Genomic DNA, 23,949 nt, shown 5'->3' with positions numbered 1-23,949 from the left:
TGGAAGTTGTGCAGATTCCAAGATTTCTGTCTGTGTGACCCTCTAATGCCCCTCAGAATCCTTTGCCTGGAAACCAGGGAGCTGGCAACGTGGTTTGTAATTTTTCCAGACAAAGGAGATCCTGGATTTTCCTTCAGTGCAGACAACTGGAATGAAATGTGAGGCAGGAGAACCGAATTGCAGGGTCAAGAAAAAAAAAACACTGGGAGTGGAAAAGTATCCATAAAACCCCTGCAATCCTCCCTGCAACCACATTTCACCCAGGTGTTTCTTCCATCTCCCTCTTTCCCCACTCCAGCATCCTTGGCATGCATCTTTTTGGGTGCAAGTTCAGCCTGAAAACCGACACGGGAGACACAGTTCCAGACAGGAAGAATTTTGATTCCTTACTTTGGGCCATTGTGACGGTGTTCCAGGTAAGCTTTGTGTCCTCAGGGATGTTTTAAGAGGGAACATGAGGAGTTTTCATTCCATGAACCTCTTCCAGGAGATGTGAAATTTGGAGTGAAGAGTTATTAGGGCAGAGATGGTGTTTCTGGGTCTAAAAGCCCTGATGGAGAAGAAATCTACTCAAAATCAGCACTGTCCGTGTCTCTTATCAGTAAAAGGAGGGAATTCACTCTTATTTTCCTTTTTGCTGTTCATCCTGCTCCTACTCTGCAGATCTCTGTCTCCTTCACTGCCTTTTGCAAACAATTCTGTGTAGCTGGGGGTGACAAATCCCCTCCCAAATCAGAGCTGGAGGTGCTGGGGAAGCCTTGATATAAAAAGTTGTGTTTCCTCTGCAGCCTGGTTCATGCCTGAAATTCCTGGCAGGTTCCACAACAGAGGAATCAGCTGGTTGTTTCAAGGATATTTTAAATACAAAGATTAGACTTTTGTGTTTCAAAGCTCAGGCTTTAGAATCTGAGTGCAACAAGTGTAAATAAAGTTTCTAAAGGCAGAGTAGCATCACTCAAGGTGGAAACCAGGCCAGAGCCTTCCCTGTGGATATAAATTCTCGCAAAGGAACAAGGACAAATCAGCGTCAGAGCTTCCCATTTTCCCCTTCCCAACACACAGATTGCTGCATTCCTCCTCCCAATCCCTTGGGAGATGCAGCTGGCACGGAGCACAGAGGCTCGGTCCTGTGTCCCAGGAAGGTTATTGAGCAGCATGACTCAGTGCAGCACTCCTGTCCCCAAAACCACCTTGGTTCAGGGGGTTTGAGGCCATTTTCATTGCAAGAATTAACATGGAACATGAGCCTGTCATCCATTTTTCTAAGGCTCCAGGGTTTTTGAAGCTGCAGAGTGAAAATCCCTGAGGAAGATCCCTCAGAGCAAAGTTTTGCAGTGATGGGGATTTTTTTCCCAATGTTTTTACCTAAAGGAAACAACTTCCCTGAGGTTCTGGAGCCACCCAGTGTCATTTATCTCATTAAATATCCTGTCCCTTACCCCTTCCTTCAGCTCCAGCTGCCTTCTGAAGAGCAGCCTGAAAGGAGACAAGATCTGTGGCCTCAGGTGTGTTATCTTCTGATGGTTATCAAAGGAGGCAACATCTCCAGGGAATAATGGGATTAGGACAGTGCCTCCTTCACCTTGGGATAGCTTGGATCTAAACTGTCCTCTGTGGGCAGGGGAGTGCCAGACCTTCCTGCAGGGAGGGGAGGCTTGGCCAGCAGAGGTGCAAAGATCTAAATAAAGGCAAATTTCCACGACAAGGTGATCTGAAATCACATGCAAAGAGCTGAGAAAGGCAATTCCTGCTGCCTCATCTCATGAGACCTGCCTGTGGAAAGGTCGGGAGGAAGGGAAAATGGCAGGATTTCAGTGCTCAGAGGAGTGGAGGAGCTGAGGCTCTCCCCCTGCCCTTTCCCTGCAGATCCTCACGCAGGAGGACTGGAACGTGGTGCTCTACAACGGGATGGCCTCCACCTCCTCCTGGGCCGCCCTCTACTTCGTGGCCCTGATGACCTTTGGCAACTACGTGCTCTTCAACCTCCTGGTGGCCATCCTGGTGGAAGGATTCCAGGCAGAGGTGAGAGATGCAGGCAGAGCGAGGGGGAGAGACTTGACACACACGTGTGGGGATGATCCATCAGGGAAAAATCCACCCAGGCAGCCCAAAATTTAAATTTAAGGGGTGCAGATGATCTGTGCTAGGCATGTGAAGCTCTTCTGGATCAATATTTGCAGCCCTAAATTTAAATTTAAGGGGTGCAGATGAGCTGGGCTGGGCATTTGAAGCTCCTCTGGATCAATCTTTGCAGCCTTAAATTTAAATTTAAATTTAAGGGGTGCAGATGAGCTGTGGTGGGCACTTCTGGATCAATCTTTGCAGTTAAAGCCCACTGGATGTGGCATGGGGATTGGGGGACCAGGACTCTGATCTCCTACACAGTCTCCTGTGTTATTTAGAAGAAATAATTTAGGATTAATTTTACTCACCAAATCTCCCATATATCCCATATATAGGTTTGTGTTTCTATGTGATGGGGACTCAGGCTTTCGATACATTCAAAAGTTGTGCTAAAATCCAAAAGGATTAAATCAGCTGGCTTCCCTTGGTAAGGGCTGGTTACCTCGTCCTGAAGGGAACTCAGGGCTCTGAGCAGGACTTTCTCCTCCTGAGGCCGTGCTCTCCACGGCTCTATCCTGTGATTCCACGTGTTCCAGCCCTGAGGACCAGGCAGGATGAGCCCTGTCCTTCCCTTGGGACTCTGTCCCCTCTGGAATATTGAAAGCCAGGAGCACAGCTGCTCAAAAGCTGCTCCCAGGTCCCTGACAGTGAATTCTCAGATCTTTAGGACGATGCTTTGAGGTGGAAGGAAGTTTTCTCCTCTCAGGGATCTTTGCAGGGAGCAGCTGCCATTCCTCCCCTGCCCTCTGGGAGGTTGAACATGGTGCTGATGTGAAGCCAGAGCTCTCTGAGTGCCTGATTGCTCCTCCAGACAAGCTGTGGTTTCCCTGCTCAGCCCTAATGGCTCCTTTCAGAGCTGTTACAGACCATGATTTAAATGTGTGCAAGCTCTGCTTTTCCCCAGCCTGGATTATTCACCCCAAAGGCCAGTAACCACAGGCATGGCATTTGCAGGGCACATTTTGCTCTCCACTCCCATTTATTATCAATCCTGACATCAGGCCTGTGGGCTTGTCACTTGTCTCAGGGAGAGGCATTACACAAGCCCCTCCTCAGCTGCCAGGGCTCCTCTCGAGCCTTGCACTGGGAAATGATGGAATCCTGGAATGCTTTAGGTTGGAAGGGACTTTAAAGTTCTGGTTCCAACCCCCTGCCACGGGCAGAGAACCTTCCACCAAACCAGGCTGCTCTGGCTGCAAACCAAAGGCAAATTCTCGTGGAGCTGGGTTTGCTTTTGTCATCCCTGGTTCTGCTGCTACGCTGGGAATTCTTGTTTTGACCTCTTTGACTTTGCCTCTGACAGGGGCTGTTCTGAGCAGTCACAGAAGTCACTGAGGGGAATTTCTCCTCCATTTGCTCAGGTGTTTCTTTTATTTATCTGGAGAGGAACTCCTGGGACAGAAGAGAGCTGCTCTCAACTCAGAACCATCAGCAGGGCTTCAGCAAGGACACAAAAAATTGTCCTGGGAAGCACAGCACACGCTCTCAGCCTGGTCCCAGCTCCTGATCTGCCTCTGGAGCAAGTTTGCCAGGAGTTTTCCTTAGAAGAGAACAGACTTAAATGGCCACAACCCCATTTTTAGTACATTTGTGTTTAGTACAAGTAGCCAGACTTCCAACAGGGCCATAATTGCATATTTGTGTTTACACCGTTCCCATGTCATTTTAAAATCTCCCCCAGAGCTGCTCTGGGAGAGCAGGCAAACCTTCCAAAATTGTGCAGATCTTTCATCCACTCTGCACTGGTGTTTCTGCTCTGAAACAAAGATGAATCAGGGAGCTCGAGCCGCTCAGTCATCCTGGCTGCAGCACTTTGCAATAAATCACAGGCACAGTGAAGTTCATTGCCACTTCAGCACCGTGTCTCTGGAAACTGTGGGGATTTGTCCAGGCACCAGGCAAGGAACTGTGCTCCTTTCTCTGGGATCAGCTCTTTAATCCATCCCTTTGCTGTCAATTTGCACAGATTTCTGCAGTCGTGAGGAATCCAGCCAGAGTCCTGCTGGCATTCTGCTGGAATCCCTCCCTCAGCAAGGAGAACCTGAGGACGGCTCCTCTGTCCCGGGCTGATCGTGTCTGGTAGCAGATCTGTCCAACAGGGAAGAGGAGCTGGGCTCCCAGGAGGAAAGGCAGGGTGAGGGTGGCTGTTCCCTGTCCTGAGCTGCTACAGGGCTGCCAGGCAAACTGGCCTCATTCCCTCTGCCTCAGGTTGCCAAGAGATTTCCCAAAACAATCCCAGCCAGCACGGAGAAAGCAAATCAGGCTTTCCAGATCTAAGTCAATTTGAAAGTGCTGTCAAACACAGAATTCAAACCCCCTGACACCCTTTGACATCAAACCCTAAATGCTTCCAGCTGGGATCACGGAGAGAGCAAACAAGGAGCCCCACCGCGCCAGGTTTTTCAGTCATTCCTGCAATTCCAGCTGCTCTGGGATGTTTTCCCCTGGGATTTGCTGTTCCTGGAGCAGTGTAGGAAGCACAGAGACACGGCAGGGACATGGTGACAACCACAGCATCGTCCTTTCTGTCCAAATGAGTGAAAACAAGGGAGAGGGACTTGCCTGAGGTCATTCCCAGGGTGGTCTCAGAGGGAATTTGGCATAAACCACCCACGGGGAGCAGAGGTAGCTCTGAGCTGCTGAGGGATCCTAATGAATTGGGTCTGTTAATTACCCTGCTCCTCTCTGCAGGGAGATGCCAACAGGTCAGACACAGATGAGGACAAGACATCTGCCAACTTCGAGGACGAGTTTGAGAAGCTGAAAGACCTCGGAGCAACAGGTGGGGCTTTGTGTCTGCATTTTCCTGGGAATCTGGGAGCTACAGCTCTGCTCCCACAATGGAAGGATCCAATGGAAGGATCCAGTTAATTTAGCAATTAATCTGACTGCAAAGTCACCGGAGCAGCTCTGCAAAGTGTAAGGGAGGCTAAATGAGCGTTGATATTTCCTTTAGACAGATGTTTTTCTAATTTAAACGTTCCCCAAGAATTTTTAGCTGTGTCTCCTCCCTCCCCCTGCACCATTAGCACAGAGTGCTTTGCTGACAGCAATGTTCTCACCCCACTTCTCGGCAGCTTTTCCAATCAATCAAGTTCTCATCTGTTCCTTTTGGTTTCCCACACAAAATGCATTTGGGTGAGGTTTGATGGATGGAAAATGTTGCTGCTCATTTGTGTTCCAGGAGGGTCTGGCAGTCGATTTCAGGGGAGGCCCACACTGCTCTGGTGTACCAAAACCATGGAATTGGAGGTGACAGCCTTCACTTTGCAGCCAGAGGGGTGACAAAAGGGGATCACACTTTTTAACAGTGAATGATGGCAAACAGGAGCCTCTTCCGTTCCTGCTTCCTTTGATTCTCAGCTTGGGCTCTGTTAGGATCCCTCCAAATGCTTCTAAACCAGGATTTGTTTCAGCCAGGGAGATGCTGGATGTGGGGAGCAGGTGGAATTCAGCTGAGGAAGGGGCCGAGTCATTTGCTGGGGAAGCTGAGGCAGAGGTCCCTTCCAAACCAAGCCACTCCATAATTCCACAATTCCTTTGGAGGACACCGAGTTCCCAAAAGCCCCTTAAGAGTTTGTGGCGTTCACCCGACACCTTTCAACGCCCTGGGGGGATCCCACTGCCCACAGTGGCAGAGTTCCTGGAGGTCCCCAGGAGCAGTGTCCCCTCACATGGTCTCCTCTTCCACGCAGAGATGAAGATGTACTCGCTGGCTGTCACCCCCAACGGGCACCTGGAGGGCAGGGGGGCCATGCCCCCGCCCATCATCATGCGCACGGCGGCCACCCCGATGCCCACCCCGAAGTGCTCCCCACACCTGGACTCCCTGCACGCCCTCGGGGACTCGAGGAGAGGCAGCAACGCCTCGCTGGACCCCACGGGCTACGACCAGAAGTCCTTGGTAGGTTCTCGTGGCCAGCAAGTGACACAGAGCACTGTGGGGGCTTTGTTTCCAGGTGTGGGGTGTTCTGGGGTGGATGGGTATTGTAAATGCAGGTGAACCCGGTGGGAAGGGACGCTGATGTCTGACTCCAGTTCAGAAGGCTGAATGATTTCTTTATTATAACTATGCTATAATACATTCATGTACTATTTAAAGGAGGCACTAAAACTACAAACCTGCTTTTCTAACTACCATATCTAACTCACTCCCAACTCGTGCCCCTCTCTGAGAGTGCAGCCACAGGTGGGCTGGATTGGCCATCAGCTCAAACAATCCTCACCAGAACCCAACCAAGCAATCACCCCAGGTGAACAATTCTCCAAACACATTCCACATGGGAGAACAAGGAGCAGAAATGGAATTGTTTTCTCTCTCTTCTCTCTGTGCTCCTCTATGAAAAAACCCTGAGAGAGAGAAGAATGTGCCTGCTACAGAAGGGACCCACAAGAATGGAGGGGATGGCCCTTACAGGGGTTGATCCCACAAGTTTGGTGTTATCAGCACCAGCTGAGCTCAGCTTAGGGTCATGGAGACATTTGGGACAGGCGTTGCTGGAAAATGAAAAGGAGGGTGGTGGAGGTGGGAAATGTGTAGAAAAGCAGGAGGAGAACAGAGCTGGGGTGTGCAGTGCTGGGGCAGGGCAGTGACAGCAGAACAGCCAGGACGGTGAGGTGGAAAGGGAAAACAGGGAGGTACCAGGATCCGGCGTTTTCCTGCTGCCCTGGAAGCCCTTGCCAAACCATCTCACTGGAGAGCCATGACCTGAACGAGTCCAGCTACCCCCAGCCCCTCAGAGGAGGAGCAGGGATCTTTTCCAGCCACACCTGCCATTTGGGATGTCTTGGAGAAGCTGTCAGGTGTTCTGTGAGGATGAGACCTGCAGCCCCCCTGGTGTTTGGGGGTTGTATCTTGAATTTACACTGTGCCGGTGACAGTCCCACAGCCCTGTGGGAGGGGAAATTGAGGGAATAAGGGATGAAAGGGTTTGGAATGAGGAGATGATCTTCAAGGTCCCTTCCAAGCCAAGCCATTCCATAATTCCATGATTCTTTTGGAAGGCACTGAGTTCCCCAAGGCCCCTTAAGAGGTTCTGACATTCACCCGATGCCAGGATCTGATGCCAGATGCTGCTCTGGCAGCCGTGCCTGCAGCAGGGGGGCGGGAGGGCAGCTCTGGGCACACAGGGAGCAGAGGCACCAGGCAGAGTGGATTTCTGCTGCTGTTTATCCGTCCCACTCCTCTGCTCCAGAGCTGCGAGATCATGTTCAAATCAAGGCAGCAGACCGTGAAGGCACCTCACGCCCAGGCACAGCCACCACCCCCCTTGCTAAGCTGCTCAGTCAACATAATGCCTTTGAAAAGAAAACAGAGCTGACTGCTGTTTGCCTTGGGCTTTCATGGCATTGCGAGCTGCTGGACAGGGATGTTCATGCTTCCAATCCCTTCTCGGGGAGCGTGGCAGTGCCACCAGCCAGAGGCAGATGAAGCAGGCTGGGGAGAGCTCTCCAGCACGGAGGAGGAGGAGGAGGAAGGCAGTTTGCCTTGGTTTGTGGTGGGAGGAAGCCGTGGAGGGAAAAGGAGTTTTCCTCCTGGCTTTTCTGACAGAGCTGACCTTAAGCTCTGTCATCCTGGGAATTGCCTGGTACCTGCCCCAGTGTGCCGACACGCACTGAAATTTGTGGAGAGGAGGAACAATCACTCCACTGCCTCACACAGCAAATGGGAGGAAAGTAATGGAAAGAGGGGCACAATTCCCACCAGGCACTCGGGTGACTCATGTTCCCTTTGGAAGGCAGGGGAGTTCTGAGCTGAAACTACCGGAACGTGAGCAAAGTTCAGCAAAATGCCACTTATTGATGTCTTTGGGTTCATTTTTATGGAGAGTTGGTGTTGCCAGGGAGTCACCAGGACAGAGGGTTGGTGGCTGTGCTCCAGGTGTGGTCCAGGACCACCTTCAGGTGCTCCCATCCCAAGGCTGGAATGGAGTGGTGCTGTGTTGGTTTGCATCACAGAAGTGATGTTTTGAGAGAAGCTGCTAACAGTTTCTTTTGTGTTTGACAAAAAAACAATTAGTAATTAGCTTTGAGAATTAACAACCTGTTAAATACTGAGAAAGTTGACACTCCTTCATGAACAGGGATGTAAAAACTTATCCATGTTGGGAATTTCCCTCTTTTTCTTTTGCTTGGAAAGCAGGTAAACCCACCACATGAATTAGTGCACTAGCCAAGAAACCTCAAATTAACAACTAAACTGTCGCTATCGGACTCAAAATGAGTACACAGAAGCTTGGTGAGTTCAAAAGAGAAAAAGAGCAAATTTTATTTCTGACCTTGCAATATATGGAGTTCTAAAAGTGACAGTGGATTGGAGGGTGAAACTGCCACCTCTCCAGCCACACTGGTCAAACCAACAGTCCATCAATTCTCTCCTCCCACAAAGAAGAATGCAAAACAATCATTATTTACATGAACATGCATGAGAACTCCAGTAGAAATACGTAAACATCAGAAGGCATGGAAAACTTTTAAAAGAACTTTAAAACTTTCAAAAGAACTATAAAAGAAAACTTAAAAAATCAGGGCAACACTAAACCACGCGGGAAGGGGAGACCATAACTTTGACCAACCCGGGCAAAACTCCCCAATCTTTCGTGTTCCTCCTGCAAACAACCCCTCCCTCTCTCCCTTCTCTCCCAGTCCAGCCTCCGCAGCTCCCCCTGCGCCAACTGGGCCACCAGCAGCAACTGGGGCAGCCGCCGCTCCAGCTGGAACAGCCTGGGCAGGGCGCCGAGCCTCAAGAAGAAGAGCCAGTCTGGAGAACGGGAATCGCTGCTGTCCGGAGAGGGCAAAGGCAGCACGGACGACGACTCGGACGACGCCAAGTCCAGCACGCTGAGCCGGCCCTCGCCGCCGCGCCGGGCGGAATCCCTGGATTACCGCGGCTCCCAGGAGCTGCCCGAGCTGCTGCGGGTGCCCTCCGTGCGCCAGCTCGGCCTCGGCCCCGCCGCCCTGCTGCCCGCCGAGTTCCGCGGCTGCAACGGCAAGATGGGCCACGGCCCCGCCGAGTTCTTCCTCAGGGTGGACGGGCACAAGGAGGACACGCTGGACTACGAGGATGACGTGGAGGATGTGAGTCCTGAGGGAGTAGGGGGCTCGTGGTTTTCCGTTCCTAAAAGGATGGGTGGAAATCCGACGTGGAAATGTGTTGTCGTCTCAAGGCTGGGGTCGGGAACGGCGATCCCGAGCTGAGGGATAGGCCTTTGCTTCCTGAAAAATGCCTTTTTTAAGAGGTCTTTTTAGGCCTGTGACATTCCCATGAGGTAAAGCTTCCCTTTTTTTTCCACAAATGCCTCATTTTTGGGCTAATTGGGATTGCCCTCCTCCAAAATGAGCTGCAGATGCAACAGGTGAATGGCTTTACTCAAAGGAGCTGTTTGGTGTCATGAAAGCTTGAAAACCTAAAAAGAGATGTTTTCAACTTAACTTTTTGGCTGCTTGAGGCCTTTTTGGGTTTGGCACAGCTCTGTGTCTCAAAATGACACCTTCCCAGAAGTCTTGCTTTATCCTGTCCATCTCTTCCCTTTTTCCACCGCTTTCCTCCTTATTTCTCGGACAAATGTGACAGTGGCCACCACAGCTCTGTCCCAAAAGCTGTGACCGCCTACAGACACAATAAAAAGCCATTTCCTGCCCCCCTCCTTCCACAAAAATACTGTGAAAGTTGAAGAGGCAGGAAAATAAAAGAGGAAGAAAAGGTCTTCCTTCTTTCTTATCCAGAGTTATTGCTACCGGATCCGCAAAGCCCTGGAGCCCTACAAACCCCAGTGGTGCAAGACTCACGAGGACTGGTCCCTCTATTTGTTCTCCCCACAGAACAGGTAAGAAATTCCAGTGAAGTTCCAGCCCAGCAGGTGTTTGAGGTAATGGAATATTGCATTCCTAGCCAGTCTCCCCTTGGGAAAAAATCCCTCAGAGCTTTAGAAATCCAGTTCCTGATTTGAGGTGAAGTTTTCCTTCAGTGTGGGCAGAGCGGCGTGGTTCACCCCATTGCCGTCAGTGGTTTAGCCAGCATTAGTAATAATTAATAATTAATGATAGGCTGAAGCCTGTGGAGATGCTGCCTCACCGCCTGGGCTGGTGCTGGTGGCACATCAGCAGGAGGGTTTTTTTTTTATTCCTGACCCAAACTTCTGAAGGATCTGTTTTTCCCACCTTTCTCCAGGTTCCGAGCGATGTGCCAGAAGGTCATTGCCCACAAAATGTTTGACCACGTGGTGCTTGTCTTCATCTTCCTCAACTGCATCACCATAGCTCTGGAGAGACCAGACATCGACCCCCTGAGCACGGTGAGAGGCATTTCCTTCCTCTATCCCCCATCCAGATCTTCATCTCCTGAGGACCAGACCCTACAAGATGAATGCTGGGTTTCTAAGTTGTGTCTCTTTGTTGTTCTGTGTTTTCCAGGAAAGGATATTCCTAAGTGTCTCTAATTACATCTTCACTGCCATCTTCGTGGCTGAAATGATGGTTAAGGTAATTAGAGCTTCATCCCACGGCCCAGAGCAAATTCTGGCAAAGACCAGAGTTACCATGCCAGAGTCACCATCTGGGTGAAGATTTCAACATCTCCCTTCTCCTGGCTGCAGGTGGTAGCTCTTGGCTTTTTCTCTGGGGAGAACACGTACCTGCAGAGCAGCTGGAACGTCCTGGATGGAGTGCTGGTCTTTGTATCCATCATTGACATCATTGTGTCCATGGCATCAGCAGGAGGAGCCAAAATCCTCGGAGTCCTTCGTGTGTTGAGGCTCCTGCGGACGCTGAGACCTCTCCGGTACGGGTTGATAAATCAGAGGGTTTGGGAAATGCACAAGGTCTTGCTTAATACCTCAAAAAACTGAAATACAACACAGGTAGAAACATCTTTGGGGATTTCTAAACTCGGTGAGAAACTGTTTGAAAACAGTGAAAGGAATTCCAATTCATCTTCCCCAGCTCGGACACACACGGCTGGGGTTTGGAGTGAGAGGTGTTGTCAGAATCCAGAGTGAGGGCAGTCAGAGCCTCCTCCACGCTGCAGTTTTATCAGCCCTTCCCAAATCACTCTTCCCAAATCTTCAACTGCACAGCCTCACAGGCATTCCCCAGCAAAGAGGGATTTGCAGCTGAACAGGTGCTGATGAGGATTTGATAAGCTCCAGCATCCTTCCCTGCTCTCCTGACCCTGCCAAACATCCCTGCAAAGCAGCTCCTCCCTCAGCCAGGCACAGGAGGGCAGAGCTTCCAGTGTTTGAGAACAGGAGTAAAGATAATTTGTATTTTGGTTATGATTACGCAGTAAAGAGAGATATTGCTTGGGGGGGATTTGGATCGGCTCCTGTTCTGGTTTCATCCTGCTTGGCAAGAAACAGGAGCCTTTTTTTTTCCTGAAATTTCAGGGGAATGAGACAGTCACTTCCAAAAACCTGGAAACTTTCTGGGACAAAGCCATGCTTGTGAGAGTGGTAGGAAGAGGGAATCTTTCCGACCACAAGAACAACAGCTCTTTGTGCTCTGTGTCACCTTAGTGACCAGGAAATCAGTGTTTCTGGCTCCTCGCTGTTCTGCTGGTGACACCAGCATCCCCTGGCTTTGCTGGCTCCCCAGGACACCCTGGACAAGTCACCATGTGTGACCCACAGAAGTGGGGACAGAATTCAGGGCACGGGCAGTTCATCAGGAAAGGGAAGGGGGGAAGAGGGAATTGGTCTTTGAGAATAACTAGGCCAGATCCTATGAATAGAAAGGAATTCATCACCTCTCACCACGGCCTCACGGAGCACAGGATGGCTCCAGGGACCGTTCCTAACACTTTGGAGGTGCAGTTCAGTCTCCACGTGATTTCTCTCGAACAAGACCCTGTGGAAATGCTGCAGCACAAAACGCTTTTCTCTGGGCTTGGCAGGCACAAGGCGTCACTATCCGTGTGAGCTGCAGCTCCCTGAAAGCTCACCCTCTACAAGCCCATCCTAAAATCAACTTTGATGCTTTTCAGGCAAAACCCCCACCTGGCCCTTGCCCAGGAAAGCTTGGCTTGGGCTGGTTCCACTGCCACAGCCCCAGGGGAGGGCAGTGCATTCCCCAGGCTCTCCTGCAGGAAAGCAACACTCCTGCTCCTCCTAACACCCCAAAGCTGCCTCAGAGCACACCAGCAATCTGCTTCCCAACGGGACTGACCCTTTGGCTGTGCAGCTGCTGATCACAGGCTCTGTTAGCTAAGAGCCAGTTCAGGAACTAATTAGGAAACAGACTGGAATGACTCTGTTTGGAAAGTTGTCATGGCCACTACTGGTGGAGGAGCACCAGACGTGCTCTCCAGGCCCACTGGGAAGATGTTCACGTGTTGGGAGAGGAAGGAGGGTCCTGCCTGTGTCCCTGTGCTGGGATCAGAGCCTCTGGGGGGATCAGGCTCCTGGAGCGAGGTACAAACCTCCCACACTGGGAGCTCTGGGATGTGCTGCCCTCAGGGAGTCTCCCCTCCTCACTCTGCCCTCCTGTCACTGTTTGAATTCCATCTGGGACTGGGAATGTTCTGGTTGTCTGAAGAAATCCCTGCCTGCAGGTAGAGGAGGGTTGTGCCAGCCCCAGAGAGCAGAGGAGAAGCAGCAGGGTGACAACAGGACATGCATGAAAGTTAAAAGATTCGTTGTTTTGTCTTTTTTTTCTAGAGTCATCAGCAGAGCCCCAGGTCTGAAGCTGGTGGTGGAAACCTTGATCTCCTCCTTGAGGCCTATTGGGAATATTGTTCTCATCTGCTGTGCTTTCTTCATTATCTTTGGGATTTTAGGGGTCCAGGTAAAGTGTTTCCCTCCCCTGTGAGTGACTGCTGTGAAAGAAAAGCTGCTTTTCTCACCCGCTGGGGCTGAGGTGGAAATAATGAGCTGAAATGCCTCCAAAGGAAGATTTCAGTTTGGGAAGAGCCAGGCTTTAGGAGAAATGATCCAGGGTGGGGCTGGCAGCTGCTCCCAGCGAGGATCTCAGGATTAGGAGAACAGACAGACCTCCCTAACAAACTCTACTGCAGGAATGAAAGATAAATCAGAGAGCAGACTTCTCAAAGCTGCTTATTTTTTGTTCAATTTTTTTTTTTAATTGGTGTTCTCAAATGCAGCTTTTTAAAGGCAAGTTCTACTACTGTGATGGCCCTGATGTCAAAAACATCACCACGAAGGCTGACTGCACCAACGCTCACTACAAATGGGTCCGGAGGAAGTACAACTTCGACAATTTGGGGCAGGTAAAGTCCTCCCTGCAGGGGTTTTCTGTGCCATCTTTTCAAGGATGGACACTTGAAATGTGTGGTTTTAGGAGGGTGTGGAGTCTCCATCATAGGAAGCTTCCAAAATTGATGTTGCGATCATTTATCAGTGGGTTAATATTTGCACTCGGTGATCTTTGAGGCCTTTTCCATCCTTGGTCATTCTGTGATTTTAGCTGGAAATCTCTGTCTTTTACCCTAAACGTGTAAATATGGATCAGATCAACCCTTGATCTCTTGCTATGGTTGTACAATTCCTTGGTTTCAGGAGTGTTGTCCTAAAGTCACTTCTTTGGGATGCAATCCCTCAACTGCCCCTTTTATTCTTGAGGTTTCCTGCTGTTCTGTTTGCAAATGAAGAAAATAAAGTGCTTTATATGGCTGAAAAGCAGGCCAGGCCATAGGAGGAGGTGGGAGCTCCTTCTCTGGGGGACTCAAAGGCAAGACCAACCCCTTCTGTTGGTTTTGCAGGCCCTGATGTCCCTGTTTGTCCTCTCCTCCAAGGACGGCTGGGTGAACATCATGTACGACGGGCTGGACGCCGTGGGCATTGACCAACAGGTACCTGTCCTGCAGAGCCCAGCTGTGCTCCTCTCCCCAGCCTCAGGCCTGGGCACTCCAGGGTTTTTGAAATCTCAGCAAGCAGCAGAGCTGTAGAACCTCCTTGAGGTTCCTTTTGCTGATTGAGCTGCCAGTTTTCCATTTTTTTGGAGCTGCTTCCCATGTAGGACAAGCTCTGACGTCAGGGGATGTAGGATGAATTAGAATGAGGGTGCTATGGGAAACCACCAAGAATGTTGTGGAAAAGGCATTCAGTTTGTGAGTTTCATGGCATTTTCTGTGGGAAGTCGAGTCTCGCATGAGTAAGACCCACCCAGAGCCACAGTAACACTTTGGACTTCATTTCCCCCACTTCTGAAGATCTGGTAACAACTGAGAAACATTAAGCAGGAGCCCACATCTGAAAAATTCAAAATCTGGAGCCTATCTTTAGCTGAAACAATCTTGCTGGTGGGATGATGCTCATCCACTGAGACTTAGCTGAAGCTGTGTGAAATAAATGCCAAAATAATCAAATCCTGTAAGGCAGTTTTGGGTGGGTTTTGCACCAAACTGTAAAATCTTAGTCAGTGAGAAGGTGAATGAGAGGAAAATACTTCGGGAAAACCCTCCTCCCAGTCCTCCCCTCCTCCCCACACAACTTGTTGCTCCAAAAAACTGACTCAACCCACCCGGTCTGTGCCGCTTCTCCCTCATTTTTCCCTCCCCTCCAGCCCATCCAGAACCACAACCCTTGGATGCTGCTCTACTTCATCTCCTTCCTGCTCATCGTCAGCTTCTTCGTGCTCAACATGTTCGTGGGGGTGGTGGTGGAGAACTTCCACAAGTGCCGGCAGCACCAGGAGGCGGAGGAGGCGCGGCGCCGGGAGGAGAAGCGGCTGCGCCGCCTGGAGAAAAAGCGCAGGAGTAAGGAGATGTACCTGTCTGGTCGGTAGAGTGCCTTACAAACCAAAATCTTTCTGAGCCCTGCCTGCTCCCAAAGCAAGAATTCCTTTTTTTTTTTGTTTTGTTTTTTTGGGGTGTTTTTTTTTTTGTTGTTTGTTTGTTTGTTTTTTGGTTTTTTGTTGGGGTTCACAGGTTGTGTTGCTTCGTTACCTCTTTGGCGGTGCCTTAAGGCTCGGGCTGGTGACACCTTGGGATTGTCCTGGTGGGAAATGTTCACCTGGCTGGGGGGAAAATGCTCCTCCAGCAGAGTCCTCTCCACAAGGCCACGAGGGACACGGGGGTGAGCAGCTTCCCTGCTCCCCCTGTGCCTGGAGGCCACTCCGAGGCTCCCCCGTGCCTTAACGCGCCGCCTGCATCTGAGGATGGTGGTGGGGTTTGATTTGGGAATTCTTTCCTCAGCTAAACCAGTGCTGATGCTGTTTGGGAGTCCTGGAGCATGGCCCCGCATGCCACAGACACTGCATGGGGGCATGGGCAGAGCCACGGCCTGGGGACAGCAGGGGAGCCCCAGGGTGGGGCTGCAGGGAGAATTCCTCTTGGGAACATGTCCATGGCAAGAGATGCTCGTCCCATTCCAGGCTGGGCCTCAGTCCTGGGACTGTTTTGTCCTTGGAACACTGGCCAGGGGCAGGGCCATTAGCCAAAAGAGGCCTTTAGCCAAAATGTCCTTCTCAGTGGATCTCATAGGGACCATCAAAGCCCAAAACCACCTGAGCCTGTGCTCCTTTCCTGCCCCAAACCTGTCCATTCCCATCTCCCCCAGGCAGGCTGCACCTGGGAGGGTATTCCCAGGAAAACTGCCAGGAAAGCAGCCCCAGCTTTCCCAGAAGTTTCAGTGAGCAGGGAGAGCCTGCCAGGCGTTTTTGAGGGGTGAGCAAACCTGGCTTGGCCACTGAGATCAAAGCTGAGCTTAGTCAGAGGCAAGGCTGAGCTTTTCTGGCCCTGTTTGCTTGCAGCAGTGCTGTGACTCTGCCTGGCCGTGTCATCTCCTGGAAGGACCAAATACTGTGATAAATTGCTTGTGTCCCACACATCAAGCCGTGGATGTCCATTTCCAGCTGGAAAAGCAGCCCAGCTCCAAGGACACGGCCCAGGCTAGGCTGGGAAAAATCCCATCCCATTCCCCGCTTCCCTCCAGGCCTGGGGCAGGAGCTGTGTCCCTCACAGCCCCTTTCCTGCTCCTCTGGTGCTCCTTGGTAGAGCCAGGGGACACCTCAGCACTAAGTGGTGGCACTGCTGTCCCCACAGGACCGTAATGACACCACAGGGAGGGCCGAGCCCTTTTGATTTTAGCCAGTTGTGAGTTCAGTGCCTGGCTCAGAATGAAATCCAGCTCAGACACTGAGTCTCTCCAGAGATTTCCAAGAGTTCAAATGCAATTTCCTTCCCCTTTTCCCATTTTGCTTTGGGAGTGTGAGGGTGGAAATACTGAAGGCAGCATTTCCAGCACAGGGAGGAGAATCAGTTTTAGGGTCCCAGGGGTCCTCCTTGTGCAGCTTCTACCCCAGTGTGCTGACCTAAAAGACATTCGGGTAAACTCGAAGTTTATATGAAATTAAAAAAAAAAAAAAAAGCCATTTTTAAGCCTCTTACATCCTTAGAGAAAAGAGAGGCACAGGTATGGAGGCACAGCTCAGTTCCTGATTAGGAAATAAATCCTATTAAAGCCTGGCTGTGACTCCACAGCTCAGACACCAGAAAGAGCCAGTCCCTGTCAAAGTGATGGACACGGTGACATTGTCCCTCTTTATCCACCACCTCCAAGGAGCTATTTCAGCCCAGCCATTGCACAGATGAGGGTTGTAACATTTCGTGGAGAGCACACAGGGAGGAGGACAGATTTCTGGAAGGGGATCAAGTCAGTAGAGCAGCTGAGAAGTGAAAAACATTTGGCCATGTGCTGGGCTTCCAGAAGGTTCCCTGAAAATGTCTGGCTCTACCTGCAAGGACAGCTTGGCATCCAAACTGGAGCTTTTAACAAGGTGAACCCGAATATCTGCTACATATTTGGGAAATTGCTGTTTCCATTTCAAAGGATTCTTTTTTTTCTATAGATTGGGAGGGGTTTGAACCTCCTGGGTGATTTAGGTGACTAATGGATTTGATGAAAAAACCGTGGCAGACTCAGAAAGATGTGAGCTGTGACTGTGGGCAGTGTGTGTGTGCTCGTGGAGCTGTGGGATCTGCATGGTGACAGCAGCTGGCAGCTTCCTCTGCTTCCATGTGTCCCTTCCACTGCTTCCATGTGTCCCAGCACTCTGTGTCACCCCTGTGGAGCAGCCTGGCCACCCCAGGGAGAGGAGGGAGGAATGTGGGAAGGCTGACAGAGATCCCTGCTTTGACCTCAGTCATCATTCCCAGCGCTGCACAGACCAGGAGAGGAGGAAAAATTTGTGTTTTAACAGGAGGAAAATCCAGCCTAGGCCACAAATGCACCCTCTGGGCTTGCTGTCTGCCTGGCACCTTGTCTGTCTATCCTGTCCCCTGTCTGTGATGTCCCCTGGGGATTGAGGGCTGGGGGATCTGTCCCTTCCTGCACACGCAAAAATGCACCACAGAGCTGTGGCAGGCTGGGCTTGGGGCTGGGAATGGGTTAAACCTCAGCTGGGTGATCTGGGTGCCAATCCCAGGCTGGAGCCAGGATTTGGAGCTCAGCAGAGGGATTGCTCCATGGAGGACACAGCCCTGGAATGGGTTAAACCTCAGCTGGGTGATCTGGGTGCCAATCCCAGGCTGGAGCCAGGATTTGGAGCTCAGCAGAGGGATTGCTCCATGGAGGACACAGGCCTGCAGCAGGACCCAGCTGCTCAGGTGGGATGGGGAGTCATCACCTGCTTTGGGGTGATTTTTTAGCAGAATGGTCCCTCTGAGCCCAGTTCTCTGCTGTCACCACCTCAGATCTTTCCAAAACATTTCTTCTTTCCCCATCTTCTTTCCCATTTCTTCAATCCCACTTTGCTGCAGGGATTGGCAGCAGGTTCACTCTGCTCGAGGAGACCAGAGGGCAGGGGGTGAGGACACTGAGAAATGCATTTGATGTGGTTTTAAAGGCAGAGCTGCTCAGTGAACTTTTTTATGTGAAGGGGGAAAAAAAATTTCAAGATAAACCAGAATATTTTTCCTGACGCTGTCCCTGCTCCATCCATTACATCCAAGTGTAATTTAACAATCCTGCTGCTCTCAGCCTTTTAATGAGCTTCTCAGAAGACACAGACCCAAAGCAGCCTCCCCAGACTGAAGGTTTTCATTAAAAACACGTGGATCAGCTTGATCTGCTCTGCCTGTGGGATGCAAACCCAGCCCTCCTGGATCTGCCTGGCAGGCCAGCTCTGGGCTTCAAAGGCTGCAGGAGGGTCTGGGTGACACTGGGGGCTGAAAGCAGAGCAGGAAAAGCTGGAAATCACAGCTCTAGCTGGGAGCAGAGTGCCTTTCAGTGGTGTCCCTTGGGGAAGACCCCAAAAATTGAGAATGCAGAAATACTTTTCCCTGATTTCAGCTCTATGAGAGGAGAGTGGCCACAAATCTGCTCCTCCAAGGCTTTTCCCACCAGAGCTGGGAATTGTGGAAGGATGAGGGAGATTTTAAGCCCCAGCAGAGGTGCCTTTCAAAGCAGCGACTGGAAACCTTTCCCTAGAGGGTGGCACATGGTAATATTTCAATTTAAACACCCTCTCAATGCCACAACCTCTCTGTATCCAGCAGAATCACTTGAGCTGGAACTAAAATTTTGGGTGCTGTATCCCTGAGTGTTCAGAGTCTCCAAGCAGGGAATTCTCAAACCCTGCTGCTTGTTTTTCCAGGCAGCTGCAGGTACAGAGCTGCTCTGTTCCAGGCATGAATAACCCCATTAGGGCTTTCTAATGTTTCATGCAGAGCGTTGTAATGGAGGAGCTGGAGCTGGGAATTGTAATGCCAGCTAAAAATGCTTTTAAGCCAGGGGAGGACGGGGCTTCATTAATTTCCATGTCAGCAGAACCACAAGCAAAGTTGAAATACTCTGCAGAGAGGTGAGATTCAAGTATTAGCCAGCATCTAAAAGCAGGAGGAGGAAAGGCTGGGATTTTCCTTTTTTCATCTGTTTGATGGTTCCTTTTTTTCCCCCTCCATCATTTCCACCAGCTCAAACCAGCAGCTGAAGGGAAACTTGTCTGTGTTTGATGGAGAGAGAGCATTTACAGAGCACAGAGTGCCAGGACAAGGGGAATGGCTTCCCACTGCCAGAGGGGGCAAGGTTCTGGGATATTGGGAAGGAATTCCTCCCTGGGAGGGTGGAAAGGGGCTGGGATGGGATTCCCAGAGAAGCTGGGGCTGCCCCTTGATCCCTGGAAGCATTCCAGGCCAGGTTGGATGGGGCTTGGAGCAGCCAGGGACAGTGGGAGGTGTCCCTGCCGTGGCAGGGGTGGCACTGGATGGGCTTCAAGGTCCCTCCCAACCCAAACCCTTCCATGAGGACAGAAATCTGCCAGCTGGCTGATGGCAGTCTCACCCCAAAGCCCATTTCCCAGAGACCCCAAGGCACAGGTTGTGCTTTGCCTGCTGGGATTAGCAGTGGATCCCTGGTGGCTGTGCCCACGCCCCGTGGAGCAGAATCTTCCTCACCCAGGTTCTCCCACAGACCCCGCAGCTCTGCTTGTGCCAGCAGCAGTGTGGGGGTGTGCAGTGAGCCCTCAACACAACTTGGGGGCTTAAAATTCCCTCTAAGAGTTAAAAACGTGAACTGGGAGGAGCCCAGAGCTCTTTGCTGTGCTGCCAACAGAGGCAAAACTTCCTGAAGGGCTTGGGAATGGTCAGAGCTGGGGCTGTGGAGCTCTGGAACTCTGCCTGTGCTGCCAGAGCTGTGTGGGGCTGCTCTCCCTCTGCTCCCGTCCTGCTGCAGCCCCTCTGCCTTCCCGGGATCGCTGACCCAGCCCAGCTGCTCGGGCACTGCCCTGGGCACGGCCCTGGGCACATCCCTGCTCCCTCCAGGGAAATCCCTGGGCACATCCCTGCTCCCTCCTGGGAAATCCCTGGGCACATCCCTGCTCCCTCCTGGGAAATCCCTGGGCACATCCCTGCTCCCTCCTGGGAAATCCCTGGGCACATCCCTGGGCACGGCCCTGGGCACATCCCTGCTCTCTCCAGGTACATCCCAGCTCCTTGGGCACATCCCTGGGCACGGCCCTGGGCACATCCCTGCTCTCTCCAGGTACATCCCAGCTCCTTGGGCACATCCCTGGGCACAGCCCTGGGCACACCCCTGCTCCCTCCAGGGAAATCCCTGGGCACATCCCTGCTCCCTCCAGGCACATCCCAGCTCCTTGGGCACATCCCTGGGCACATCCCTGGGCACATCCCTGGGCACATCCCTGCTCCCTCCGGGCACATCCCGGCTCGCTCTGCCAGCCTGGCACGGGCAGCATCTCCTCGAGTGGACAGTGCATGGGGTCCCCCCGAGCATGGCCCTGCTGCATGTGGTTATTGTCACCTCTGTCACCTCCATGCCAGCTGTCCTTGGATGTTTTCCCCCTGCTGGAGTTCCCTTCCTGTGCCTTACTCTGGCTTTGGGCTGTGTGCATCCTAAAGGAGCCAGGCTTCACCCAGAGCTCCCTCGGGTTAAGCCTGTCCTAAGTTTTCCCAGCAGGAATTTGGGCAGGGCTGAGAGACCTGTGGGAGCCCTGTGTGCTGTAGGACAGAGCCACCTCTGGGCCTGGCTGCTTCCTCCTTGGTTTTTTCCTCTCCAGCCCATGGACAGAAGGAGTTCTGATGCTGCCAGGGAATTTAGGAAGTTTTCAGCTCATGCCTGACAGTGGAAAATGTCTTCTTGTGATTCTCCTTCTGTAATTAGTTGATAAAACAGAATAAACACCTGATTTTTTTTGCTGAATGGTGAATAAATCAGGCATTTGGGCAGATGAGGGGTGGTTAAAACCACCTGCAACCTCTTTTCCTTATGTGCTGCCAGCCCATCCCTGCTCATCTCCTGGACTCCATTAATCAACCATTCATCATTAATAAAAATCCCTTAATATAGCACTTAACTATTGAGGGTATTCTCAGACCTCCCAAGGAGTTATTTGCACTCCCAAGGAGACATTTCCCTAAAAATAAAAAAAAAATTAAAAAAAAAAAAAAGGACAAGGATGTTGTAATCCTGAAAACACATGAAAGCACATCGTCCAGGCTGAAATAAATATTATACTGCAATGGTTTGATTATTATTTTTCAAGCAGGCTGAGCTCAGTAGCACAGACAGCCTCAGCAGTCCAAGATGACTTGTAGGATTAAGGCACATGAAAGCAATAGGAAAAAAAAAAGTATTCAAAAACAACTCTGGTTGCTTTCATCTTGTTTTTCCACACCCTTTAGCAGAGCAAAAAAAAAAAAAAAAAAAAAAAAAAAAAAAAAAAAAAAAATAAAACCCTTGGTGACCCTGGTCAGAAGGAAATGTTTTTCAAATGCCTCCACTGTACTTTTAACTACCAGGAAAGAAAATGTACTTGAAAGAGAGCTGCAGATTCTGTTTCCCTTTATCCAATTAATTTTAAGGTTTTGGATTCTGATCTGGCATCAGCTGCACCAAAACCAAAACAAAAAACTCCCACATTTCAAGAGTCCTTCCATCTGAAATGTATTAGCAGGATGAGAGGAGTGGGAGATGGATTTCAGGAGGGCACTGAGTGCTTCTGAGCTGATTTCCCTCCTTATTGCCAAGGTGAAGCAACTTTTTCTGAGCTCTTCGTGCATTGAAAGCTGAATTTGCTGAAATATTTGCAAAATCCCCTCTCTGTGAAGAACAATCCTGCTCTGACTTGGTGTGACCTCAGTGTCTCTTCCACTTGTAAAATCCACAGTAATGCAGCCTTGGCCTTGTGTAAACTGGGAATATTTACATTGCTGCAGTTTGAAAGGAATTTGAGTGCCCACAGCCATCCCTGTGGTCACACTTTCATTGGAGAGAGGCACAGGCAGTAAATGCAGTCCTGGGGTCCAAACACTCTCCTTGGAACACTCCCAGGAATTTGGTCACAGGCAGAAATTGCCACATTTTGAAGAGAAAAAAAGGAGGAATCACGACCAGAGGCAGAGATATAAAATTCATGTAAATGGTTTTAGATGCAGCCATGCCCCGAGCCCTAGATATATTGTTTAATTATCTCTTTTATAAATATAAATTTATATTTCTTTTTCCAGAGGAGCTTGTGCTGGTTGTCCTGCAGAGCCAAGCGCTTTGTGGCTGTGTCCTGTGTGCTCCCATCCCTCAGGAATGCCCTGCTGCTTTTCCTTAAGCATTCCAAAGGCCCCAAAAACCTTCTGGAGCTCGGGGCATGTTCTCCTCCCCCCTGGAATATTCCTGGCACCTGCAGGACTGGGAGGGATGAGTGCTGCCCCCAGCTTTGCCCTCGCCTGCAGCTGCAGCCTTGCTGGGTTTGGAGCTTTTCCCTCGGCTTTGGGTCCCGTGTCCATCCTGCTCCTCCCCTGCTTCCCGTGCCAGGAGGAGACTGTGGGACAGAGGGAAGGACCTGGCTGGCACCTGAGTCTGCTCATCCCAAAATCCCCACCGGGGCTGTGCTGGGAATCACTCTGGAATTACACAGGGATCAACCAGGGATCACACAGGAATCACTCAATAATTACACAGGGATCACTCAGGGATCACACAGGAATCACTCAATAATTACACAGGGATCACTCAGGGATCACACAGGAATCACTCAGGGATCATTCATCAGGGATCACACAGGAATCAGTCAGGGATCATTCATCAGGAATCACTCTGGGATCACACAGTAATTACTCAGGAATCACTCAATAATTACACAGGGATCACTCAGGGATCACACAGGAATTACTCAGGGATCACACAGGGATCATTCATCAGGGATCACACAAGAATCACTCAGAGATCACTCAGGGATCACTCAGGAATTACTCAGGGATCATTCATCAGGGATCACACAGGAATTACTCAGGAATCAATCAGAGATCACTCAGGGATCACTCAGGGATCAATCAGAGATCATTCAGGAATCACCCAGGGATCATTCACGGATCACTCAGGAATCAATCAGAGATCACTCTGGGATCACTCAGGGATCACACAGGAATTACTCAGGGATCACACAGAGATCACACAGGAATTGCTCAGGAATCACACAGAGATCACACAGGAATTACTCAGGGATCACTCAGGAATCACTCAGGAATCACTCAGGGATCACACAGGAATCACTCAGGGATCACTCAGGGATCACACAGGAATCACTCAGGGATCACACAGAGATCACTCAGGAATCACTCAGGAATCACTCAGGGATCACTCAGGGATCACACAGGAATCACTCAGGAATCACACAGAGATCACTCAGGGATCACACAGGGATCACACAGGAATTACTCAGGGATCACTCAGGGATCGCACAGGAATTACTCAGGGATCACACAGGAATCACACAGGAATCACTCAGGGATTACTCAGGAATCACTCAGGGATCACTCAGGGATCACACAGGGATCACTCAGCCACTTCCCATGGTTTGTCCACCTCCGCTCTCCACCCCGTGTCCGGGTGGCCTTCAGGCCCCGTGCTGGTGGCCAGCAGCCCTGCAGCCCCCTTGGCTCATGGCTGTCCCCTGTGTCCCCACAGAAGCCCAGCGCAGGCCCTACTACGCCGACTACTCGCCGGCCAGGAGGTACATCCACAGCCTGTGCACCAGCCACTACCTCGACCTCTTCATCACCTTCATCATCGGCGTCAACGTCATCACCATGTCCATGGAGCACTACAACCAGCCCAAGGTAGGAGCTGCCCCCAGCACAGCTCCCGTGGGGGGAGATTGGCCATGGGGACGTCCCCAGTGGTGCTTCAGGGTTTTGGATTTTATGTTTTCTATGAAAAAAATCCTAAGAACTGCTGGCTGCGCTTTGCAGATTTTATATTTGTGATCCTGCAGTTCTTTGGTGTGTAACTCTAAACTCCACACGCAGCCTGAGCTGCTGCTGTCCCATTTTGGGGCAGACACACAATTCCTCTCCAGGCCTGGCAGCCAAGGACACCTCACTGCCCCAGGCCAGAGAGATGGAAACTAAAGTGAGTTGGG

At 50.9% G+C, this 23,949-nt stretch overlaps 1 protein-coding gene across 3 annotated transcripts in view; it reads left to right on the top strand.

The window, feature by feature from the left end:
- The window catches only part of CACNA1H (calcium voltage-gated channel subunit alpha1 H), a 158,122-nt gene that overhangs the window by 110,326 nt on the left and 23,847 nt on the right, over positions 1–23,949 (top strand). For 2 of the 3 annotated variants that reach the window (XM_068207249.1, XM_068207251.1), the window contains 14 exons: positions 299–416; positions 1,867–2,022; positions 4,816–4,906; positions 5,820–6,028; positions 8,770–9,201; positions 9,850–9,950; positions 10,295–10,418; positions 10,537–10,605; positions 10,719–10,903; positions 12,777–12,903; positions 13,220–13,345; positions 13,838–13,927; positions 14,641–14,854; positions 23,496–23,647. In XM_068207249.1, coding sequence (XP_068063350.1) covers positions 299–416; positions 1,867–2,022; positions 4,816–4,906; positions 5,820–6,028; positions 8,770–9,201; positions 9,850–9,950; positions 10,295–10,418; positions 10,537–10,605; positions 10,719–10,903; positions 12,777–12,903; positions 13,220–13,345; positions 13,838–13,927; positions 14,641–14,854; positions 23,496–23,647 — 2,194 coding nt within the window. The remainder of the gene's footprint in view (positions 1–298; positions 417–1,866; positions 2,023–4,815; positions 4,907–5,819; positions 6,029–8,769; positions 9,202–9,849; positions 9,951–10,294; positions 10,419–10,536; positions 10,606–10,718; positions 10,904–12,776; positions 12,904–13,219; positions 13,346–13,837; positions 13,928–14,640; positions 14,855–23,495; positions 23,648–23,949) is intronic. The other variant, XM_068207250.1, reaches the window with a different exon arrangement.

This window comes from Anomalospiza imberbis, chromosome 16, assembly GCF_031753505.1.
Source record: "Anomalospiza imberbis isolate Cuckoo-Finch-1a 21T00152 chromosome 16, ASM3175350v1, whole genome shotgun sequence".
Classification (NCBI taxonomy): Eukaryota; Metazoa; Chordata; class Aves; order Passeriformes; family Viduidae; genus Anomalospiza; species Anomalospiza imberbis.
Note: the sequence above shows the minus strand (reverse complement) of the source record. Positions and strands in the feature narration are given on the sequence as shown.